This window comes from Pipistrellus kuhlii, unplaced genomic scaffold, assembly GCF_014108245.1.
Source record: "Pipistrellus kuhlii isolate mPipKuh1 unplaced genomic scaffold, mPipKuh1.p scaffold_m20_p_18, whole genome shotgun sequence".
NCBI lineage: Eukaryota > Metazoa > Chordata > Mammalia > Chiroptera > Vespertilionidae > Pipistrellus > Pipistrellus kuhlii.
In genome coordinates this window covers 6,544,490-6,569,231 of record NW_023425493.1, presented here as the reverse complement: position 1 = coordinate 6,569,231, position 24,742 = coordinate 6,544,490, and the positions used below count along the sequence as shown (strand labels likewise).

The 24,742-nt window shown below is 54.1% G+C and overlaps 2 protein-coding genes across 3 annotated transcripts in view; both read right to left on the bottom strand.

Moving 5' to 3' along the window:
* TMCC2 (transmembrane and coiled-coil domain family 2) overlaps window positions 1–20,184 on the bottom strand; it is a 41,686-nt gene extending 21,502 nt beyond the window's left edge. The window contains exons 1-2 of one of the 2 annotated variants that reach the window (XM_036442455.2): window positions 19,368–20,184; window positions 5,625–6,179 (exon numbers count right to left, since the gene is read on the bottom strand). In XM_036442455.2, coding sequence (XP_036298348.1) covers window positions 5,625–6,179; window positions 19,368–19,580 — 768 coding nt within the window. In that variant the 5' untranslated portion in view covers window positions 19,581–20,184. Of the gene's footprint in view, window positions 1–5,624; window positions 6,180–18,259; window positions 18,514–19,367 lie in introns of those variants that run through there. The other variant, XM_036442456.2, reaches the window with a different exon arrangement.
* Window positions 20,185–23,763: 3,579 nt separating this feature from the next.
* LOC118721461 (neurokinin-B-like) lies at window positions 23,764–24,493 on the bottom strand. Its single transcript, XM_045583405.1, is given in 2 exon segments — window positions 23,764–24,453; window positions 24,455–24,493. Coding segments are annotated over 2 exon segments (369 nt in total). The 5' UTR covers window positions 24,479–24,493; the 3' UTR covers window positions 23,764–24,108.
* Between the last annotated feature and the right edge of the window lie 249 nt (window positions 24,494–24,742).

Here is a 24,742-nt window from a genome sequence, read left to right as displayed (position 1 = left end):
AGATCAGAGGCGAGGGGCAGAGCTAGCTGTAAACCCACACTCCTGCGCTAGCCCTCTCCACAATGCGGACACCATGCACAGCTGGAGGGTGGGAGGAATGTGGTGACAGCTGGGGAGAGGTTGGTGGGGTTTTTTTAATCCTCACCTGAGGATATTTTTTCCATTGCTTTTCAGAGAGAGTGGGAGGGAGGGAGAGAAGAAGGGGGAAAGGGAGGGAAGGAGAAAGAGAAACATTGATGTGAGAGACACATCCATCGGCTGCCTCCTGCACGCACCCCAACTAGGGACAAAGAGCAAACCTGCAACCCAGGTGTGTGCCCTTAACTGGGACTTGAACCCAGGACCCTTTGGAGCACAGGCCGATGCTCTGTGCACTTAGCAACGCGGGCCAGGGCAGGGGAGAGGTTTTCAACAAGGCTGAAAGGGAAGCAAAGGACAATCCGGACAGGGAAGGAAGAGGAGAAAGGGGATACAGACTGCTGACTCCTGCCAATCCACTCCCAGGTAACGAAGCCAGGATGGAAGAGTGACTCGATTTTCCTGAGCACACGTTTTCTAGAAACTGCTGCTCAGCAGAGAACACATTTAAAACTGAGGATAGGAATTCAGCCGCTGAGGAACCTGACAGCCCATATATCTGCGCCTGGGACCGGCGTCTCCTGCCGCAGACCCGGGATTCCCAGGAGCAAGCCACACCGATGGGGGCTCAGAAGTCATGTCACCTGCCTTCCCTCTTCTCCCGCCAACGCCCCAGGGTGCCAGCGGATGCTGACAACGTTTCTCCGCTCCACAGCCATGAGACAGAGTCGTTACCTTGCTCAGTGTCACACAAATATTAGAAAGCAGAATGGTGAGGCTGTGGGGACAATATTTTTGTTGTTTTCAAGCTGTGGTCGGCAAACTCACTAGTCCACAGAGCCAAATACCAACAGCACAACGATTGGAATTTCTCTGGAGAGCCACATTTTTTAAACGTAAACTTCTTCTATCGCCACTTCTTCAACATAGACTCGCCCAGGCCGTGGTATTTTGTGGAAGAGCCACATGCAAGGGGCCAAAGAGCCACACGTGGCTCGCGAGCCACAGTTGACCGGCCACGGTTTTAAAGGGACTTATGTAAGACACCACCTCTAAGGCAGCTAATGGGGTTTGAAGGGAACAAATGACAGCCAGGCCATGTCACCAAGGCAGAACTGCGGCTAGAACTGGGGGGACCCCATCCTGTCCCTCCGTGGAGCCCACGCTCTCCTCGGAGCTCTGGGGCCCCCACTTTCTGGGGCCCCCACTTTCTTAGGCTGGGGTGGCATGAGCCTCTCCAGGGCCGCCCAGCAACTTCTGCTGCCTCTGGGGCGTTTTGATAACTCAGCCCCCGAGAGGACTCTCTGGTCCTTCTAAACAATGGCAAAGGGTGTTGTGGTGAGGGAGGCTGATGAATTAAAAATAGATGCTAGTAATCACCAGGGAGCTCGCCGAGAGCATGTGGGGCTGTGTTTACTCGAGAGAGAAGAATACCTTCTATTCATGCCAGAGGCCAGCGGGGAACCACCACCACAGCTTCCCGCACCAGCCAATGGCCTCCGGGTCCCGGGAAGTCAGCTGACAGAGCGGGGCTCCCTCCCTGACCTGGAAGGACCTCCCTCAAGGCCGCACCTGTCCGTGGAGAGACAGCCCCAGGTTAGGAAGCTGTGTCACCGAGAGAGACGTCAACGAGGAGATCGAGTCGCCCTCCCTGGGCCGGGGCAAACCCGCTCGCGGGAGACCTTGCATAGAAACGGTCTCCACTGAGCGAAATAAGCCAGTCAATGAAAGAGAAACATCACATGACCTCACTCATTTATGGATAATAAAGAACATTATAAACTGACGAACCAAAAGATAGATATAGAGACAGTAAAGCAACAAGCAGACTGTCAAATTACAGCGGGGAGGCTGGGGAGATCTGGGGAAGATAAGAGATCAACTGAAGGACTTGTATGCATGCATATAAGTATAACCAATGGACACAAAACTCTGGGGAGGGAGGGTATGTATGGGAGGGGGGGCAACGTTAAAATATGTACACAGATAATAATTTAATTAAAAAAATGTAAAAAAAAGAAAAGAAAGAAACAGTCTCCATCTGATCTCGTGGACAGGCCAGACACAGCGGGTCTAGTCTCCTCCCTGCCATGAGCTAGCCGGGCACCCTCAGACCAGCAGCCCCTGGATTCCTCCCGCTCACTAAGCCTCCGTCTGTCCAGCTGTAACACGGAGATCATAAATGCCTGCTTCTCAGGGATGTTATTACGATTAACCAGGCGGTGCACGTGACAGCGCTTTGGAAAGCTGAGAGCTTTCAATAAGGATGGAAAACAATCACAGGAACAACCGTTTCCCCCATCCCCACCCTGCCCCCAGGAGCCATCTCCCACTCAGCTCACCCAGGGGTCTCTGGGCCTGGCCCGCCGCTGGCAGCAAGAAGAGAACCCTGCCTGCCCTCTGGGCATCTCCAGGGCACCGTGAAGGCCACCTACAAGCCACCCGTGCTCCCAGTCAGCAAACACCTACCACCCTTCGCAGCTTCCCGCGGGGCCCACCGCCCGCCAGCTCCGTCTGCCCCAGGGGCAGAGGCTGCACGGTCCACGTTCTCCCGTGTAGCACCAGAGGCCTTCACTCAACAGGACTGTTCTAATTTGATTTTTAAAATGTATCCGATGACTCAGCAGTGAGAGGTGGGGCCTGGCTGCCTCACATGCAGGGATGACGGTGTGCCGGGCCCCTCGGAGCCACACACACACACACACACACACACACCCCCGCCGCCCGCAAGGCCACACCACCCTTCTGGAGATACATCCAGATCTCACTCTCGGAACAGACTTCTTCGCAGTTGAAACTCTGCTTGCACACGATCCAGCGCCACCGTCTTAAATACTGTCTATCCACCGACAACTCCCCGGTGAATGCCTCCAGCCTGGCTCTCTCCCCGAGACTCCAGATTTATTCGTCTGACTGCTTAGCATTTCCTCGTGGGTGTTTAATAACCATCTCAAATGTAGCATGTCTAAAACCTGCTCCGCTGCTACCCCCACAGCCCTGGCCAAGTATCTGTTCCACTCGCTGCTTTCCCCCAACTCCGTCAAGGGCAGTGTCTTCTTTCCAGCTGCCAGGCCCAAGCCATGCAGGCCGTCTTTGCCTGCTCCCCGCCACGCCCCGCATCTGCCAGAGATGGAGGTAGCTTGATCTCGGAAGCAAATCCAGAGAACCACCCCCTCTCCTCACCTCCAGCACCCCCACCCTGCTGCGAGCCATCACCACCCCGCGAGAGGATTCCAGCACCTTCTCGCTGGGCTCCATGCTCAGGCCCTGGCTCACGGCACGTTTTCCACCTAGCAGCCGGAGTGATCGTCTGGAAAGGTGTCACTCATCTGTGTGAAAACCTTCTCATGACTTCCCATCGCACTTGAGGGGGGAAAAGAAGTCAAAAGCCTTCTTCCTGGTCCACGGAGCCCTATGTGAGCTGCAATCCTCCCCGACGTCTTAAAACAAAAACAAAAACAAAAACACTCAAAAAATAAAATAAAGCGGCCGAACATTGTGCACCGGAAGAATAAAACTGCAAAACTCGATAAAGATTTTTTTTTCCCATTGATGTTTAGAAAGTACGAGGCCGATACAGGAAAGGCCATAAAATATGTGGCTCGGTCACCTGTTGGACATTTCCTTTTGGATCCATGTTTTCTGGAAGGTTTAAATTCATTAACGTTAATAGTTAATTAAAAAAATAATAATAATAAAATAAAATAAAATAAAATAAAATAAAGCCAAAACCGGTTTAGCTCAGTGGTAGAGCGTCGGTCTGTGGACTGAAAGGTCCCAGGTTCGATTCCGGTCAGGGGCATGTACGTTGGCTGCGGGCACATCCCCGGTAGGGGGTATGCAAGAGGCAGCTGGTCGATGTTTCTCTCTCATCGACATTTCTAGCTCTCTCCCTCTCTCCCTTCCTCTCTATAAAAAAATCAATAAAATATTTAAAGTTAATTAATTAATTAATTAAAATAAAATAAAAACCACTCACTCAAAATAAAATTCCCCCAACCCCATATCACTGGCCTTTCTCCTCTCCAGACTAGCTACACGTGCTGCCATGCCTTCCACCATCTCCCTCAATGCCCTGAAACTGGTTTCTTGCTAGTTACCAGTGACCCCCGTAGCCCTACCGTGACACTTACTACCCATCTACATTCCAAACCCAGATCGGACCTGCACCCCTGCCACACTTCACTCTGTGGACCACTTCCTCCTCCTCCAGTGCCTTTCTTCTCCTCTGGCTTCGGCCTCCTCTCTCCTCTCACTCCTCAAACCTGGCTGCTCTGTCCCTGTATGTCAGACGCGCCCTTGGTATCCTTCTCACTCAACACATGCCCTCCCGGAGTCTCATCCACACCCGGGACTTGGAGCTCAGTGCTGACTTCCGGGCCGCTGGACCCAGCCCGGACCTCGCCCCCAGACCCCGGCTGCCAGCTGGTGCTCTGCAGTCAGACAGCAGCAAAACGGAACTTACCCCTTTCCTCCCAAACATGCTCCTTCCACCGTGTTTCCTAACCAGAGAGAGCCCCGTCCCCAACCCCTGGAGCCACCCCCTCCTCCCTCTCTTCTTCATCGCCCATGTCCACTTCTCAACTGGCACCATTGATTCTAACGCCACGCGTCTTCTCACTTTGTTTCCTCTTCGTGTCTCACTGGCCTCAGTTTACCTGTCAGGCCCCCAAAGGGCCGGACTCTCCAACCACAATGAGCCCCTCGGAGCCCCTGGCACCACCTAAACTGCTTTGGTACCCGCTACGCCTTCCCTCTCTGGTCCCCTCCACCCAGCTCTTTGCTGCCTAAACCATAGTCCTTCTTCAAGGTTTAGCGCGACGGCTTCCTCCAGAAGGTCTTTGCCAGCTCCCCCCGCCGCTCCAGCCTCCCTCTCCTGAAGCTCCCACGGCCTCTACCACAGCCTCCTCACCCCATCGCTGTCTCCCCTCTACCCAGGGAGCTCCCTGAGGACACCTCTGGCGTGTCCATTCTCACAGCAGTGAAAGAGCATTCGATAAAACACTTGTTACACGAGTAAGTTCGGGAAGTACCACCAAACTAGACTGTCTACTGAGCAGCACTTCCTGGATCCCACCCCTTTGGTTGGTAAGAATAATAAAAACGCTGCTGTATCGGGCTCCATTCCACGTATTTTTACACATATGAACCCTATGATTATCCCGCAGTAACCCTATGATTATCCCCCTTTTCACCTGGGGAGACCGAGGTACACAGAGGTTAAGTGACTAGTGGAGCTGGTCAAGTGGCAAAGCCAGGGTTGTGCTCTTCGCCACGGCACGTAATTCCTCTCACTAGCACGTGTGGAGAAAACAGACCAACATTAGCATCGGCCTGAGCCTTTGGGGTCCTCTTTGGCCTTGGTGTAGTCTACCTCTGCCTCCTTCAAGCAGACAGACAGATCCGCAGGCAACAGGGGTCCAAGCCCACTGTGCGGGGGGTGTGTGTGTGTGTGTGTGCAGAACCACCTCCTGTGCCCCAAAACAGCACTGGCCTCGGAGTAGCCCCCCGACCTGAAAGGCCCTCCTCCCCTCGTCCCACCTCACCTTGTCCCCGACGCCCTCGGCCTCCTCGGCCAAGAGGTACACGTTGCCCCCGTCCGCCAGCAGCAAGGCGGTGTCCGTGGTGGAGGAGGAGCGGGGCCGGCACTGGTGCTGGTGCAGGAGGGCGGCCAGGCCGCTGTCCTGGGGCGCCTTGCGCAGCAGGTGGGGGCTGCCGCGCTGGGGCTCCAGGGAGCTGCTCTTGGTGCGCCGGCTGCCGCCCCCGCCCCCGCTGCCCCCGCCGCTGCTGTGCAGGCTGGCGCCCCGCTTGATGGAGGGCCGGGAGCGGATCTGCTGGAGCACGCGGTTGAAGGCGGTGGGCCGGGCGGGCAGGTCGTGCAGGGACACGGCGTAGGAGACCCGGTGCATCTCGGGGGAACGCTCCTTCTCGTCCGGGGAGTCATGGTCAGAGACGCCCTGTGGCTGCGGCTGTGGCTGCTGCTGCTGCTGCTGGCAATCCTGAGACGCCTGGTGCTCCCTCTCCCGTGACCGGCGGCGGCTGTGGAACAGGTGCTTCAGGCCGTGGCTGAACATGGAGCCCTCCGAGAGCTGCTGGATTTTCTGAAGAGGGACAGACAGAGGCCCCTGGTGAGTGGGACGCTCCCGAATGCCCAGCGGGCGTGAGGCGTCTGCTCCTGGGAGATCAGTGCAGCCACCACAGCTGTCTGAACCTGGAAGATCCTAGAAAGGGCCCGGGTCACACCTGAAAACCACGCCTTGCAGAGAGGTGGCCGCCCAGACCTGCTCCTTTCCTTCCAAAGAAATGCACCTCCGTGGCTCCCACAGGACATTCCCAAGCCACACCGGGGTCAGGGTTGCTGGGCCTGAGGTCCTCGGGGCCAGTCTGGGGCACAGGGGCACACGCAGGCAGGACGGAGGTGGTTTCCCTCTGGTCTGATTCCTCCCGTCCCCCAACCCCTTCCTCATTCTAAGGTAGGTCCTCCTTCAAGCTGCATGGGCTCCTCTAGACCAGCAGGCATCCATTTCCCAGGAGGCCCCATGGTGGCACTCTGGGAAAATCAGAGCCACACAATCAGGCTATGCTGTTGTAGCAGACACTGCTAACTGCACACTCCTCATCTTTCCCCCTTTCTTCCTTAACAACCAGTCTGCATAGCCTTCATGCACCCCGCTAAAAATTCTTGCTTCTCCAGACTCCCTTGCAGCTAAGAGTAGCCACATGATACAGTTTTGGCCAAAATGAAACAAAACAAACAAACAAACAAAAATAACAAGGTGAGATGCTCTAGAACAGTGGTTCCCAACCTTTCTAATGCCTCGACCCTTTAATACAGTTCCTCATGTTGTTGGTGACCCCCAACCTTAAAATTATTTTCGCTGCTACTTCATAACTGTCATTTTGCTACTGTTAATGAGTCGTAATGGAAACATCTGTGTTTTCCGATGGTCTTAGGCTCTACAGCAGCGGTTCTCAACCTGTGGGTCGCGATCATCGGAAAACACAGATGTTTCCATTACGACTCATTAACAGTAGCAAAATGACAGTTATGAAGTAGCAAGGAAAATAATTTTAAGGTTGGGGGTCACCACAATATGAGGAACTGTATTAAAGGGCCGAGGCATTAGAAAGGTTGAGAACCAGTGGTCTAGAAAGACTTGCTTCCCTGATAAAGGTCCTGGCCTTCACACTGCTTCCTGACTGGAATGTGGAGGCAATGCCTAGAGACGCAGCAGCCATCTTGCCACCAGGTGACTGGCACGATACGAAGGTCCATTTGCACACAGTGGAGCCTGAGGACTCGAGGGCCCTACAGAACGCCCAAACCAGCTCTGAGTGCCTGTCCTGGGATTCTTGCTGCACGAGATAAATAAACCTAGCTTTGTCTATACAACACGAGTATGATGTTCTGTTATCTGGAGCCAATCTCGTTCCTGGTATTGTTGACAATAAAATAAACTTCACTGGAGATTCCAGGGCAGTGAGTACAGCCACGTGCCAGGAGGGGGGGACACCCCCAATTCCTTCAGGGCAGAAACTCCTGCACTTGGGACCCCTCCAGACCTCACTCATTATACCTCTTCCTCTGGCTATTCCTCCGTGTCTCTTATAACAAACTGGTAACCATAAAAATATATATATCGATATATATATATATACTGTGTGTATATATATACACACACACACACACACACACACACACACACATATATATCTCCAGCGGTGTGGCTCAGTGGTTGAGCGTTGACTTACTTGTGAACCAGGAGATCACAGATCAATGCCTGGTCAGAGCATATGCCTGGATTGCAGGTTCAATTTGGGGGGGGGGGCATTCGGGAGGCAGCTGATCTGTGATTCTCTCTCATGATGTTTCTCTCTCTCCCTCCCTGTCCCTCTCCCTTTTTCTCTAAAATCAATAAAAAAAAATCTTAATAAACAAACACCTATGGACAAACCTTTCATGTCAGTAATGTGACCACTTCTTTAGCACACATATAAAAACCTGCTGTCCAGCCGAAACCGGTTTGGCTCAGTGGATAGAGCGTCGGTACTGCGGACTGAAAAGTCCCAGGTTCGATTCCGGTCAAGGGCATGTACATTGGTTGCAGGCACATCCCCAGTCGGGGATGTGCAGGAGGCAGCTGATTGATGTTTCTAACTCTCTATCCCTGTCCCTTCCTCTCTGTAAAAAATCAATAAAAATATATTTAAAAAACAAACAAACAAAAAAACCTGCTGTCCAAATGAGTGCCTTTACTCTCAGACTGGAGATAACCCAAGAGGCTCTGGCCTCAGCCAGCCCCTGCAGCTCTGCTGCTGAGATCCCCCACCTGCTCCCAGGCAGGCTGCTCAGAGAGGCAGGCAGCCGGACTACCGGGCCAGGCGAGGCAACTGTGCTGTAATCGCAGGCAGCTGCTTCTGTCAGGGGCTGGTTCCTGTGGCCAGGCTGAGCCCTCAGAGCCCATGGGAGGAGGGCGGGGACCGGGACGACCAGGTGAGAACCCACAGTCTGTACCTCCTGAGCAGGAACTCTGAACCCAGCCATGTGGGGCCCCAGGAGCCACATCTGGAGGAACAGCCCTTAATCACATGAGGCAGCCTCCGTCATTTTAAAAACATTCCAGAGAGTTACACTTCCAGGATTTTCTTTTTTTTCTGGACACAAAACTTCCAGAGCAGAAAACTGAGACCATGTAGAACCAGAAGACGCCCGCTGCCTGTAGACCTGAGTTAGCTGCCCCACGCTCACTGCTCCGCTGGCCCCGCTGCACCTGCGTGTCCGCGGCCACACCACCACGGAGCTGGTCAGCATCTTCATTTCCACCTCCCTGAGTCTCCCTGCAGTCCTCCAGGTGGGCGGGGCCCTGGCCTCACCCATCCTACCGACCAGATACGTTACCTCATCAGCGCTCACTGTAAACTGACCTTTCACAGCCTCCGTGTGCTTTTTCTCCCGAATTACCTCACCTGATTTCCCCAATCTAACAACAGTGACAGCAGAGACATTTCCCTTTTCAGACGAGAAAATTAAAGCTACCCTGTTTCCCCGAAAATAAGACATCCTCCGAAAATAAGACCTAGCGCATGGAAGGATAAGACATCCCCTGAAAATAAGACCTAGCGCAACTTTGGGGGGAAAAAATTAATATAAGACACTGTCTTATTTTCGGGGAAACAGGGTACCACCATTCCATCTCAGGAGTTTAACGCTGGGACTGCCCCGAGTTCAGGCACACAATGCCAGCTTTCCAGTGGGAGTCACCTTCCCTCGGGGCCCGACGAGGCGGGACCCCTTGAATCCACTCTGGGCAGAACCAATGAGTCCAAGGAAGCCTGGATCGGGGAGCCAAGGCGGCTATGGGCTGGAAAGGGCCAGATTCGCCGTCTCCAGACCTGGCGTGAGCCAAGACACCTCCCCCCTCCTTATGCCCAAGCTGATACCAGCCCTCCCTCCAGTGCCAGGGATGGGCCAGCTGGCTCTGGCATCGGTCCAGTTGCTTCTGCCAAATGGTCCCGTTACATATCACAGACTGTCTTTCTAGCATCCCATCCCAGGTCTTTCTCCTCTCCCCACCACTCCTAACCCAGCTTCTCCAGCAACGAGGCCAACCTTCCATGTCCACTCAGGGAAGAAGCAGGCCCTCCGGAAGGCCTCCCCAGAGGTCCCAGCGCCCTGCAGCATTTCCTGCCCTCAGCTGAGCCCCAGGAAATGGGCGGAGGTGCCATGGACAGCGGCCAACGCCGTCTGCCCCATGGCCTTGCATCCTAAGATCCTGGGTCCGTTTGTTTTTAATATTACACAACAGCATTCTTCAAAGTGCTTGCCAACGTATGCGGTCATTCCAGCCCGATGCCAGCCTGCCCCTCGGGAAGGGGGAGGGGACGGCTACAGCAGCAAGTATCTCCATTTTGCAGGGGAAGAAATGGAGGCGAGCACCGTTACGTGGTTCACCCAAATCACACAGGCAGACCCCCAGCTTCTGAGGGGCCTTCCCCTGCTCACCCCCTGACCCCAACCCTGGAGTGGGCACGGTAGCTATCTGCATCCTGGGACAGTAGCAAAGGCAGGTTCAAAACAAAACAAACCGCCCTAGCCAGTTTGGCTCAGTGGATAGAGCGTCAGCCTGCAGACTGAAGGGTCCCAGGTTCGATTCCAGCCAAGGGCACGCCCGGGTTGCAGGCTTTATCCCCAGTGGGGGATGTGCAGGAGGCAGCTGATCGATGATTCTCTCTCATCATTGATGTTTCTATTTCTCTCTCTCTCTCTCCCTCTCTGAAATCAATAAAGATATATTTTAAAACAACAACAAACGCCTGAGCCAGGAGGCACACGGCCCCCTGAACTGAGTAGGACTTGGGCAAGACCTTTGACGTTGTGGCTTCGTGTCACCCCTCCCCACTTGTGTAGCAGGTGAAGGGACGCAGGGCCCCTGGCCCAGCAGCACGGAGGAGTCTGCTCAAGCCTGTGGTGGGCACGAAGGGAGGGAACAAAAAAGTCAAAAGGATAGCAGGGGGCAGGTGAGTTCCACACACAAGGGCTTCTCCTCCCAAGGAGCAAGGCAAGAAAGCAGGGTGGCGGGCCGGCCTGCTCCTGCACGTGGATGCCCGGGAGGAGGTGGTTAGGAGTTTTGATACAACACGGCGTGTTAAAAAAACAACCACCACTCAGCACGTCCGCGGAACCAGCAGCCTCGAGTTTTGGAAGCGAGGGAACGAGGAAAACCATGGTGACTAGCCGGAGGGGACGTAGCCACCAACGCAGCAGAAAGCAAGCACCAGCTGCTCCGACGAACGGGCTCCAGCGACTAAATGTCACTTGCTTTGCCACGCTGACTCTGGCTCCCCCCCGGCTGCCAGAAACCAGTGTTGGTGGCCACCTGAAGCCGTGCAGTAGGAAAAGGGCTGAGATGTCTCAGAGTCAGAGGTGGGCACACACAGAGGTGTCCCGATTCACAAGGAAAAGTAAGATCTACCCAAACAGCCCGGAGGCTGGGGGTGAGCAGAAAGAGAGCGTCCGCGTCAGCTGCCTGGGGAGGTCAGGAGGGGAGGGGCTGCCTCCCTCCCTGGAACTCTCTCTAAGGGCAGGGAGGACCCCATCTTCTCCGGGGACATCGTCCTCTCCGGAAGAAAGGGCGGACTCGATGGCTTCTGAAAGATCCTTCCTGAGACGCCTGTGGTCTCCAAACAGCTGGGCTTCATCTATTTTCCTCCTGGGGTGTGGGTCCCCCAAAGAGGAAGTCCGCTCCCAAATCTGCAAGCACAGCTGCACGGGGCCAACAGTAAAATGCTTCGAGGTGCAGAGCCCCTGCCACCATCTGATGAAAAATAGCCCAGCCGGGACCGCTTTGGCTCAGGGGATAGAGCGTTGGCCTGCGGACTGAAAGGTCCCGGGTTCGATTCCGGTCAAGGGCATGTACCTTGGTTGCAGGCACATCCCCAGTATGGGGTGTGCAAGAGGCAACTGATCGATGATTCTCTCTCATCGATGTTTCTAACTCTCTATCCCTCTCTCTTCCTCTCTGTGAAAAATCAATAAAATATATATATTTTTTAAAAAATTGGTCTATATGGAGCAACAAAAATTAAAAAAAAAAAAAATAGCCCGAGTGGCTTCTCAGGTCCACAGGTCCCTGTGTGCCTCACCACTCCCCGAAGAGCTGGAAGCATCGTGAAGCCATACCAACCTACGGCTCACCGATCCCCCCTGGCAGCTGACTGCATGCCCCTTCCTCACACTCGGGTTTGAACCCCCTCCCCCACCCCCACCCCCCGTCCCTTGCGAAATTTTGGCTGTGAGGGTTCAGGGGGTGACTGGGTCACAGTGAGCCTCAGTGAGCCTAAGTCGCCAACGTTTCTCTATTTATAGGGTCTCTATGGAAACGGGGCCAACATTAGAGAGCTAATCGCCAGGAAAACCCACAGAGTTCTACCCTCTGGGATGCGAAGTGAATTGCGGAAGTCTCCAACGGCTCTTCAGAAGCTTCCGGTGGGGAACCCGGGGTCAGAGGGGGACGGGAGCTGTCACCCCAAGTCTGGCACCAAGGACCACAAGGAAGGTTGGACAGGCCTGTTTGGGGTTTCTTATTAGAAGCACCCTGATGAAAGGGTTTTTTTGTGTGTTTTTTTAAATCATTTCTTCTCCAGCATCACAGGTGACATTAAAAAACAGACCTCAACTGGGGCAAATGATTTCCTCGTTTCCTTCATGGCTTACAGAGTTCTGTCTAGAGCCAACGCGAGGTGGGACAGTGACCTCACCCATCGGGTCCTTAGGAAGGACAGACTCAGCATCCACCAGCACAGAAGGTTGTGATTCCAATTACCTGCATGGTGTGTCCTCTCCCGGCCTCCCCCTCCGTAAAGCCCTCTCTGACCACACCGTCTGCAGGGCGCTCACCGCCCCCCACCCCTGCTCTGAACTCTGCACTCTAGAGAGCACATTATCTGCAATTAAGCGTGGATTGCCCCATGGTATGGCTTCCCCTGCTCTCAAATGTCACTCAAGCTTTTCACTGGCTTTTTTTTTTTAATATATTTTATTGATTTTTTTTTTACAGGGAGGAAGAGAGGGAGGGAGAAAGATAGAAAGCCAGAAACATCGTTGAGAGAGAAACATTAATCAGCTGCCTCCTGCACACCCCCCACTGGGGATGTGCCCACAACCCAGGTACATGCCCTTGACCAGAATCAAACCTGGGACCCTTAAGTCCGCAGGCCGATGCTCCATCCACTGAGCCAAACCGGTTTTGGCTTCACCGGCTCTGACGAAACTGACAATGAGCATATGAGTGAATGGAGGACAGAACCTGTATCATCTGTATCTATATAGTGTCCCTAATATTGCCCGGCAGAGACCGCAACACAAACATGGCGAGTGGCGCTGAATTATGTTTACTTTCTGAGTGGAATTATCCACGTCTTTAAAAGGTCATTTCACTCTTAGACAACTACTTTTCCAAAGATCTAAAGTGCTCAGTCAGGCCAAAGCCGGTTTGGCTCAGTGGTAGAGCGTCGGTCTGTGGACTGAAAGGTCCCAGGTTCGATTCCAGTCAAGGGCATGTACATTGGTTGAGGGCACATCCCCGGTAGGGGCTGTGCAAGAGGCAGATGGTCGATGTTTCTCTCTCATCGACGTTTCTAGCTCTCTATCTCTCTCCCTTCCTCTCTGTAAAAAAATCAATAAAATATATATATTTTTTTTAAAATTAAAAAAAAATAAATAAATAAAGTGCTCAGTCAGGCCGCTTTTTGTCGTGCCTAACTAACCCAGATCCCTCCTGCTGCATTTTCAACCCTTGTCGGGGTAACTGACAGGACCACGCTGGCGTGGAGGGCGTGGCAGACCCAGGAGCTCCAGTGTCCACGGTGCCCACACGTGGCTTCGGCGGGGCTCGTGTCCCTGCTGCCGGCTTCGTTTCCCTGGGCGGGCGTCACTCCGCTCACTTGGCTGAAATGAGCGAGCCTTTCCCCGATAGGTTTGGAAAGTCAAGTGCTGTCTTTCTCACATCATCTCGGAAACGTACCTGCTGTCCCTCAACACCTTTGTTCTAACTTCTTCTTTTGTTTTTTGTTTTTTAATATATTTTCTTTCTTTTTTTTTTTTACAGAGAGAAAGAGAGAGGGATAGAGAGTTAGAAATATCGATGAGAGGGAATCATCGACCAGCTGCCTCTTCCAAACCCCCTACTGGGGATGTGCCTGCAACCAAGGTACATGCCCTTGACAAGGAATCGAACCCGGGACCGACGCTCTATCCACTGAGCCAAACTGGCTTCGGCCTAACTTCTTAACAAGGAGAGAGGCTGACGCGTTTGGCTGGCTGAGGTGGACCTTGTCCAGCCAAGCCCTCATTCTAAGAAGGACCCTTTTAGTCAATGAGGATGTCCAACGGAGGGGCTGTTTCCCACAGGAGAAGAAATGACTCAAAAAAAAACCCAAAAAACAAAAAACCTTTCATCACTGTGCTTCTAACAGAAAGGGGGAGGCGAGTTTTAAGTTGGCCTCCAAGGCCATCTCTGAGAAGCCAGCTGAGCTTTGTCCTAGCCCCAACACTCACTTTAAAAAAAAACAAAAACTTCAACCCCAAATTCAGATCCTAGCAGATGTTTGCATTCCTTGAGGGAGAGATTCTTGTTAATGGGATTGGCAGTGAAGACACAAGGACATGGGCTGAGAGGACGTTCTGTAAACACTGAGCCGGCGGGACAGTTCCCGCTAGAACGAGGCAGCTGGGGATTGATCTAGAACACATGTGGCAGGAGAACAGCAAGCTGCTCTTGCCTCATGCTTTCCCATCGGTCGCTAGCTCCTCCTGAGCCTACGCACGGGCTGCTCTGAATATTACTGAAGGCAGAGGGGATGGGAGTGGGCAATCCCAGGCCTCGGGAGCCCTGCCCTCCTCACATGAAGGGCAGGTGGGATGAAAACAGGTGACCCTGCCCTAGCCCAGTGGTTCTGCGGGTGGAGCAGCGGACCGAAGATCCTCAGACTGAAGGGACCCGGGTTCAATTCCCATCAAGGGCACGAACTTCGGTTTCAGGCTCCATCCCCAGCCCCAGCCTGGGTGTGTGCCTGAGGCAACCAATCCCTGTGTCTCTTTCACATGAAGTTTCTCTCTCTGTGTCCCTCCCCCTCCCTTCCACTCTCTCTAAAAAAAAAAAACAAAAAAAACAATCGAAAAATATCCTCAGGTGAGGATTAACAAAAACAAAACACACAAACAGGTGACCTCACCATTCTTCAGCGCCCTCCGCTGAAAACAAGTGCCATTGCAGCCCAAAAGAGTGCTGTCCCAGAAGGGACCTGGCCCCCTGCCATTTCAACCCCCCCCCCCCTCCCGCCCCCGTTGGAAAGCCCGGATCTTCTCGTTTCATCATTAACATGCCACCCTTACTTTGATATCATGCTCTATGTCCACCTACCCCAGAACATCTTTCCCAATTAACCCCTGCTTCTGATTCGATCACACGATGCTGGAAGCACCCTGAAACTCATGTGTCCTTCGATGGATGACTCTCTTGCAAGTACCCCATCCTGTTTGGCCGGGAGCTCACCTAGAGGCAGAGGCAGTGCCCGTTGCCAAAGAACCGATCTTCCCTGACCTGGCTCTCAGGTCTACCTCAGTCCTGCCCCCCAACCCCCGAGGGCCCAGCTCCCACCTGAGATTGCGGGGGTCTCCACACCTCGGCACCTCACTTCTAACGTGGAAGCAGGAGCCTCGAGGGGCAGCCAGGCCACACAGAGCCACACTCCTGCCATGGGGACCTCCCCCCCGCGTCCCAGAGCGCGCACGCCTCCATCCCGCCCACATTCCTATGAACAGCGGGTCTCCTCCACTGAACACGTGGAGAAACCCAGGCCCATTAATTTTATCAAAACCCTAGGGCCCGGGCCTTAAAATAAATAAATAAAAGTAAAACAAACAAAAGAACAGAACAAGCAGCAGAGTTTCCGGGAATGCCAATGTTCTCTTTCTTGGCTTGGGCAGTAGGGAGGTGGTGGGGTGTTGGATTTGGGACTGTTCCTTAGAGCATACCTGTCTTTTCGGACAGGTGTGTGTATGCAGGTCATGTTTCACAGTGTAAAACTGAGGGTGTCCGGCGCCTGTGGACCCTGATCCCTTCCCCAGGGGGCCCTCGGCAGGAGTGGGAGAGAGCAGGGCCGCCGTGGGGTGTGGGCTGAGGCCCTGCGCCCGCCAGGCAAGGCGGAGGAGCGAGCGGCTGTGGCTGGCCCTCGGCTTCTAATTGCTTTTCCTGACCTTCCTGAGTGGGACCAGGGTACGGTGGGAATGGAAGCACACGAGCGGGAGCCCAAATGGGACTTGGGTCAAAAGCACTTGGAATAATGGAATTTGGAGCCACCCCCTATTTCTTCACGGAAGAATATAAATACTGCTCAGAAATCCCTGGGGAAATGATTCGCAGGGGCTTTTGTGAGGGAAAAGAACCTCCAGGGAAATGCTTCTGGCCGGCACATCCAGACCCTTCCTTTCCGGAAATTCCTCCCGCTAATAGCAGGGGGACGTGGGGAGGGGTGGGAGGAGTGGGGGCCAGGGGAGGGGGGTGGGAGGGCAGCGGAAAGAGGGCAGAGGGGAGAAGATTGGGGGGTTCCTCCCCTGCCTTCAGCTTCCGAGCTGCATCAGGACAGGACTGGGGACCTGTGCTTAGCAACTCCCTGGCCTCAGAATGTCCATCACCTGCTGTGTGGGCACCAGAGTGCCCCTTTCTGCCAGTCTTCCCGGAGCTCCGCCCACTCCCGTTCTCCCTGGAGCCGGGCTCCTGGCTGGAGAATTCCAGTGCACTTTGGGTCAGCCAGCACGCTCCGTGGCCAGCAATCCTGGCATCTCCTAGCAGGGCTTCTGGGAGCAGCCAAGGACTGGGTAATGATGACAGTGGCATCAGGACATGAACTCGGGGGGATCAACAGGAACCCAAAGCCACAGAGGGAAGGGATGTGGCTCTGGATTGTGGCGTGAGGAGTAGCTCAGACGCCCCCCCACCCAGCTGCACAAGCCTCCTGTAGGGCAGTGTTCATGTGCAGGTGGCCAGTTACAGTTGTATGATGGCGCTTAAACTAGTTAAGACTGTTGCTTAACTATTGCCCCTTCTATTCACTGGCCCTCCCCACCCTATAACCACAGACGCCAGGCCACGGGAGCAGAAGCTTTACAGGGCAGAGCGACATGCTCCACAACGCCTCAGGACTGAAGGATGGAAGGACGGGGAGGGAGACCACAGGCGCGGGGTCCGGCCTCTCCCCAACACCTCGCTGCCACTAGTCAGGGCATCATTCAGATCTCTCTGGCAAAGGCTAAAATGCTCTCTTCTCCCCAGCCCCTCACCTCAAAGGAGGTGCTTCCCATAAAGCCTCCTACTCTCTTTGCCCCTTTCTCACAGGACTTCCCCCAATGCACTCAACGCATCCCAAGGCCTGAAGCTCTCACCAGCAAACAGAAGTGGGACTGAGGAACCAAAAGTTCCCTGTCTCCAACGTTTAGGATGAACATAAAAGCAAACCAGAACTGCGGGTCTCCCTCGGCCAAACACAGGTGAAGCAGGGGGTGTTATTAAACTCGCCCCTTCCTTGTACTGGCATCAAATCGAAAACAACTCTGCTTCAACCCAGGGCTACAGCCGATGGTGGAATTTTTCCATCGCTGGGAGGCAGTGCCAGCGTTGGAAAACAAGTCTGGACCCACTTGGTATTCCTAGTCCCTTTCTTCAGAAAAGGGGCTCAGAGAGTGGAGTGATTTGCCTGAGATCACACAGCAAATCACACTGCAATAGCCCCGAAGCGCATGTCTGGCTCTGAGGTCCCTCCCCTGTAAACATGTGTGAAAGCACACAGAGATAAACAGCCCTGTGCTCCCACCAGCAGGCAGCAGCTATGGTGTCTACTCCTTGCTGCCAACCTGGTCCAGATGGCCGAGATCCACCTCGGGGGTCTGCTTTCTCCGGGGTGGGGGTGGGGGAATCCAACTCCCTTTGTCACACCTGGTGTTAATTTTGGTTCAGGGGAGCTCAGCATTCAATAGCAAGTGTAGAGGTGCTGCTATTTTTACCGCAGCCAGAATGAAGGTGTCACCAGAGAGAGAGAGATGTTACAGAGTGAGATGAACAAGCTTCTTCAAGCAGCTTTATCTACAGAGGCAGACGCTGCAGCCCTCACACCACAAACGGCCCATCTTGGGGGGCGGGGATGGAGGATGAGTGGAGCCCACAGTTTCCACAGCTGGCCTAAGTGGAAGTGTGGGGGGGCTTCCAAGCTGCTCTTTCTGGACTCAGGGCGAGGTTTTCTATTTGATTAAGGAACCAGAGTTCGCTGGCCGAACGCATCTACCTTGGCCCGGAATGAAGCTGAAGCCTGGGGCAGAAGGCTGGCCCCTCTCCACAGCTGCATTCAGGGCATCCCTGTCCCTTCACCACACCTCCTGAGCACCCTGGGTGGGCTCCAGGGTGACAGCGGGGCCAGTCCCCAGCTCCCTGGGCACAGCCTAGCCCGAGGAACACATCTTCAGACATAAGGCTAGCCCCAGACCTCTGAAAAGGCCAGCAGAACCAGAGGTCACATTCGAGGAGCTACTACAGTTTTTAAAAAACCACACCCAAGGAGCTAGCTGTCCCCCTTCTCATCCCTCCCCAGGGAACACACACAGGTAACACACAGGTAAAAGCACACTCACCTGCGCTCTGACTTCCTGACTCTGAGCCACTCGGGCCACGCGAGGAATGTCATTGGCTTATTCTGGTAAGCTCTTTGGCGTCTGCTGCTATAGGATACGGGCTTTATTTGACATAGCGAGTCCGTTCACTCCCCGAGTCCAGACCTCGCAGCCCCTCTGGAGAAAAATCTCCTGGAGGCATCCATTTCCAAGGCATCTAAGTTCCTTCTGAGGGCTGACATCTCGCTCGGACTGGAGGCGAGCTGGCTTGAGCAGCCTACGCCTGCAGCCCCTGCTCCAGCTAAGGTGCGTTATTTTATCGCAGCGGCTGTTTTCATCAATATAGAGGCATACTCAACGCAGCTCGATCATTTCCTCAGCACCCTCGGGCCGGAAAACAAACCGCTCCCCGCTGCGTGTGGTCAGCTCCCTCGGATTCTGGTTCTCACTGCCGGCTCAGCGTGTGTGCAACTTGAACCGCGGCCCCACACCAGCCCAAGTGCTGGGCCACCTGTCCGTTCTCCACCCGGAGGTTGGTTCCACCAGCAGGCAGGCAGGCAGACAGGCGGGGATGGCCACACACTAGCTTAACCTCTGGCTCCACCTAACGGCAGGAAGTCCACACTCCCCTTTCCCAGATGGACAAACTGAGCTTCCTTCCCCCAGAAAGGCCTCCGAAGGAGGAAACCAATTCAGCAAAGACGATTAATTAACGGTTCTGTCTGGCCTTCCGCTCTGTCTGTTTTCTCCCCCTGCCATCTCACAGAACGGAGGAGAGTGGTGTCAACTTTTTGGTTAGCATTCTGGATTTCCCCAGCCCTTTGTCTGAGCCTAAGCACTTCACACACAGTATCTTTCAAACATATCTTTATGGGTGAGTCATTCGGAGGCCTGCTGAAGAAGGAGGAACCGACACAGAAGCCTGACATGGAGCCGAAAGACAGAGAGGCACCAATGGGACCTGAAGCCCAGCCCAGGGTTCTGGCCCCACATCCTCTCTGACCTCTGCCTGGCTTTCCCATCACTTTGTATCCTGTTTGAAAGTACTTGGGCGCTCGGGGCAGGGGAAAAATAAAAGCTAAGTCGCCGGCTGACCCGGCCAGGGGAGGGAAGGAGGGTCTGTGCTCACCTTGAGGTCGGGAGGCTTGCTCCGGGGTCCAGGGTTGGGCGCCAAGGCGGCAGCGCCCGCGTCGTTAGTTGGCCCGCCGCCCGCAGAGTTAGCACCCATAGGCCACCCGGGCCGGAGGTCCGCGCCGGGCAGGTGGCAGACGGCATCTTCCAGCCCACCTCCATCCTCCTCTCCCTGCGGCGGCTGCAGCTCGTCCGACTTGCACCTCTTCATGCTGAATGTGGGTCGGCCGGAGGGAATCTGTCCTTCCCGCGACCCGTCTTGGGTGGGTGGGTGGGGGGCGGGAGGGAGACCGCACCCCCTCTTACACTCAGCAACGAGGCCCGCGATCTAAAGGACCAGCGAGGAAAGGAGCCGACGGAATACGATTTCTTGAATTGGGAAATGAATCTTTAAAGGGGAGGGAGGGAGGGACGAGGATCCGGGGAGCCTTGGTTACAGCTTGGAACCGTTCCCGACGACCTGGAGCGCGCAGGCAGAGCGCGGCGGAGGACGACCGGCGGGAGTCCTCGGGCGATCATTGCAGCGGGGGAAGGAGGAGGAGAAGGGGAGCCCCCGGCCCCCCAACTTTCTGCTTCAGGGCCCGGCCGGGGCCGGGGAGCTGAGCAGCAGCGGCAGCGCATCCCTCTGGCTTGGCCGCGCTCTGGGCGAGGCAGGGCTGGGGGCTGCCGGCCGGCCCGGCAGGAGGACCTCGGCGGCCGCCCTCGGCACGGGCTGGGGGCCCCCGGCCCTGCCCCCGGGCCCAGCCCCGCATGGGCCGGTCGCGGAGCCTGCAGCGCCGGGCCTCCTCGCTTCCCACCCGCCCGCGGCCCGCTCCCCGCTCCCCGCCGGCGCGCCGCTGCTGCAAAGCCGCGGCCGCAGCCACAGCCAGCGGCGAGCGCAACCTACCCCGCCCGGCGCCGCCGCCTGGCAGGGGAAGGCGAGGCAAGGAAGGAGTGACAACGGCAGCGAGCCAATGGGAAGCCTGCGGGGCCGAGGGGGCGTCGCGCGGCCACGTTTTAGGGTGTCAGGATTGGTTGCACGGTGTGCGTGCGCCCCCAGGAGAGGTCTGGAGGGCTCTGTCGCGGCGTCCTGGTCTTGCAGAGTAGGGGAGGGGACAGCGGGCCACCCGGGGCCCCGGGTGACAGATGCTGCAGGGAACTTCCCAGGGAAGACTCTCTCGGGATTACTCCCACCCACTCAGTTTTATTTGGTGGGGAGGGGGCGCAGGAGGTATGCTTATTATCCACTGCTTTTTTCACTCTAACTTTGCATACACTATATCTATCTATCTATCTATCTATCTATCTATCTATCTATCTATCATCTATCTATCTATCTATCTATCTATCTATCTATCTATCTATCTATATCAGAGTCCTGGTGCACGGATTCGTGTGCTGGTGGGGTCCCTTGGCCTGGCCTGCGGGATCAGGCTGAAACCAGCAGTCTGACATCCCCCAGGGGTCCCAGACTGGGAGAGGGTGCAGGCCAGCAGAGGGACCCCACCGGTGCACAAATCATACAGCAAGACTCTAGTATGCATATAAGATCTTTAGTTAATCTCTTCTCGCCCTCCCCTTTCCCCTCTTCCCTCTGAGATTCATCAGTCGGTTCCATGTTCCCATGCCTGTGCATTGACTGCCTGCCTGGTAGTCAGTGCGCATCATAGCTAGCAGTCAACGGTGGCCAGTTGAACACAGTGTATTAGCCTTTCATACTTATAGGTATATAGATATTTCCTTCCATGTGGAAGACCCTGGTGCCTAGGAAACTTGGTTTGAAACAGAAACTCAGAGCTACATGCAGTGCTGCAAACGCAAAGGGAAAGCGACTTCTTCCATCCCATTGTCCCTTCCCCCACTTTAACTCTCATGAGTCTTGGCTTTAGGCTCAGGAATGACAACATCTTTCATATTTGAACACAATAATGAGCGTGAGCGTTCCTTGTAAGCTGTAAAGAGCTTTTTATTTTTTTAAATATATTTTATTGTGTGTGTGGTTTTTTGTGTGTTTTTTTTTTTTTTTACAGAGAGGAAGAGAGAGGGATAGAGAGTTAGAAACATCAATGAGAAGAGAATCATCGATCAGCTGCCTCTTACACACCCCCTACTGGGGATGTGCCCACAACCAAGGTACATGCCCTTAACCCGAATTGAACTTGGGACTTTTCAATCCACATGCCAATGCTCTATCCACTGAGCCAAACCTGTTTTGGCTGTAAAGAGCTTTTTAAATAAGAAAGGATATCAGTGGCAGGAGATGGGGACTCATGGAAGAGGAGAGGAACACAATCTCTTTTCCCCATAAATCTCAGCCAAACTGCACTGAGTAATCCGAAGGCAGAAGGAGAGCAACTATTGGGGTAACCAAAATACAGAGCCTCGTGATAACAAGACCATCCGAATGCCTACTGCGTGCTTGTTGCCGATTCAGAAGCCTAGAACCACAGTTCTCAAAGAGTGGTTCTGGGACCAGCAGCCTCAGCAGCACAGGGGGTCTTGATTGAATGCAAAATATTGGACACCAGCCAGATCTACCGAGTCAGAAATCCGTTTTAACAAGCCCTCCAGCTATTTCTGATGCAAGCTAACATTTGAGGACCTCTGGCCCAGACTATTCGTGAAGGAGATACTGACTCTGAGTCACAGGGATGATCTCCACTGTCTTACAGTTTAACAATACTTTTTGCACCCATCATACTCTTCTAGCCTCATGTCAGTCCTATTAGCCGGTGAGTTTCTTTCTTTAAAAACAAAACAAAACAAACAAAAAACACCCATATTTTATTGATTTTTTTTTTTTTTCCAGAGAGGAAGGAGAGGGATAGAGAGTTAGAAACATCAATGAGAGAGAATCATCGATCAGCTGCCTCCTGCACAACCCCTCCTGGGAATGTGCCCGCAACCAAGGTACATGCCCTTGATGGGAATCAAACCTGGGGCCCTTCAGTCTGAAGACAGACGCTCTATCCACTGAGCCAAACTGGTTAGGCTAGCCTGTGAGTTTCTTGACTCTTTCATCTTCTTCCCATTCTAATCACTCATCTTAATGTGCATCCTAGAAGAGCCTAAGTTGTTAAGAATTTGCTTTCTAAACTAGGCAGCTCCATTTTTAGAAGATGGGAACTTAGGATGGTTGGGAATGTAACACTCCCCCCGCGCACACACACACATCCACTACACAGTATCAGACACAATGTAGAGAAACACAAGCCACAATGCACCTGCAGCATTCCCAAAGGTGAGGTAAAGGCTACATGCCATGAAGACCAAGGCAGATCCAGACAGAACCAGTGGGGCAGATCCACAGGGTGCAAGATGTCAGGCAGAGGAGTCTACTGCCCCCTGCCTGACTGGCTCCAGAGAAGTGCAGGGGCCCCCTCAGACTCTGGGCCAGTCTTGGGGGGCAAGCAGTGACCAGCAAATGGTGACCCTACATGGACACATGTTCATGACCTGACTCTAAGCTGAAGAAAAGTGGAGAGATGGGGTGAAGCTTTAAGGAAGCAGATACTATTATCATTTTGACTTATGCCTCATTTCTGTACTAGGTTGAAGTGACCTTAAGTTTGATTTTTAAAATTTTTATTTGTTAGTGAGAGAGAGAGAGAGAGAGAGAGAGAGAGAGAGAGAGAGAGATGTTCCACTTAGTTATGCATTCATTAATTGATTCTTGAAAATACCCTGACCAGGAGTCAAACCTGAAACCCTGGCATACCTGAACAACACTCTAACCAACTGAGCTACCGGCCAACGCCTTGGTTTTCATATTATCACTAGAGGTTCAGTGCACAAATTTGTGCACCAGTGGGGTCTCTCAGCCTGGCCTGTGGGATCAGGCTGAAACCAGCTCTCTGACATACCCCAGGGTTCCCAGATTGTGAGAGGGTGCAGGCCAGGCTGAGGGACCCACTGGGTGCATGATCAGAGCCAGAAGGAGGTTGGCCAGCAAAGGAGGGACTGAGGGAGGGCTCCAGGGCTGTCTCCCCATCTCGTCCAGTCCTGATTGGCCGGACCCCCACAGCAAGCTAACCTACAGGTCGAAGCATCTGCCCCCTGGTGGTCAGTGCACATTATAGCCAGCAGTTGGGTGACCTTAGCATATCATTAGCATATTACGCTTTGATTGGTTGAATGGCCAACCAGTTGACCAGATACTTAGCATATTAGGCTTTTCTCATATAGGATACACATAGCCAAATTTCCTATTTGTGATCATATTTAACAAGGTGCGATGCAGGTCAACAAAAAGTTTGTGGTGTGTTTCATAAAATCAACTAATACTTTACATTCCGTTTTGGAGAGGCAGGATAGCACAGTTGTTAAGGCTTCAGACTCTGTGACCAGACTGCTTGGGGACCAATCTTGGCTCTGCTCTCCACTGAGTATGTGATTGGAGGCCAGTTCTCTAGCCACTTTTTTTTTTTTTCATATGTAAAAATCCTTTATTGTGGAAGAAGCTAGGGGAACATACTGTCAATGCCAGCTGGAACTGGGGGGTCACTATGCACTGTCCACATCCGCGTTGGGTAGAGGGATGGGGAAGGAGGCTCAGCACAAGAAGGGTGCAGGCTGGGGAGAGAAGGGAAATCGGAGTGCATGCACTTGGGGATTCGGAGGGGGTGACGGGGTTGTTCATGATGCAGCCAGGAGAATAGAAACAGAGTGCCGAGGACCAAAAAAATGAAATCACATCTTCTGCCTGGTAACACTCCCACCAACCGCCAGCTGGGGGAGCAGAGGAGACGGGGAGGGGCACCTCATTCCATGTTGGCGGGGTACGGGGGGCTGCCAGAGCGAGCGGCGCCCTGGGGGGTCCCCTCAGCAGGCGTGCCTGGCTGGCTGTTCCTCTTGCCCATGAGCCCCACGAAGAAGTCGTGCATGTCGCGTTTCTGGAGAAAGGACCGTTTCTTAGGATCCTTGCTCCCCTGGCTCAGAGTTTTGAGCAGTTCATCCACCACGGAGACCGAGTTGTGGTTAGTGAGCGCCTTGAGCAGCTCCTTGATGTTTGGGACCTTCTCTCTGCGGCCCCTACTGGGTACCACCTGCTCCTGTGACTCCTCACCGACGGCCCCGAGAGCCAGGCTGAGGGCCAGGACGGCTGCCAACAAACAGCAGGGCGCTCCGCATGGTGCTGTGGAGCCTACCGCGGGAGGGTCTGACTCTAGCAGAATCAGGGAGCTGGGCGGACTACTGCCCTGCTCCCCACAAAGCTGCTGCTGCTGCTGCTGCCGCTGCCGCTGTGAAGAGGGAAGCGGGGAGTGGAGGCAATCTCTCTCTCTAGCCTCTTTATGCCAAGATTCCTCGTTTGGAAGTGGGGAGGGAGGGGGGACTGACTGTTGGGTAATAGGGTGGGCGAACGTAGGTTTACAGGAGTTCGGATAGAAACAGACT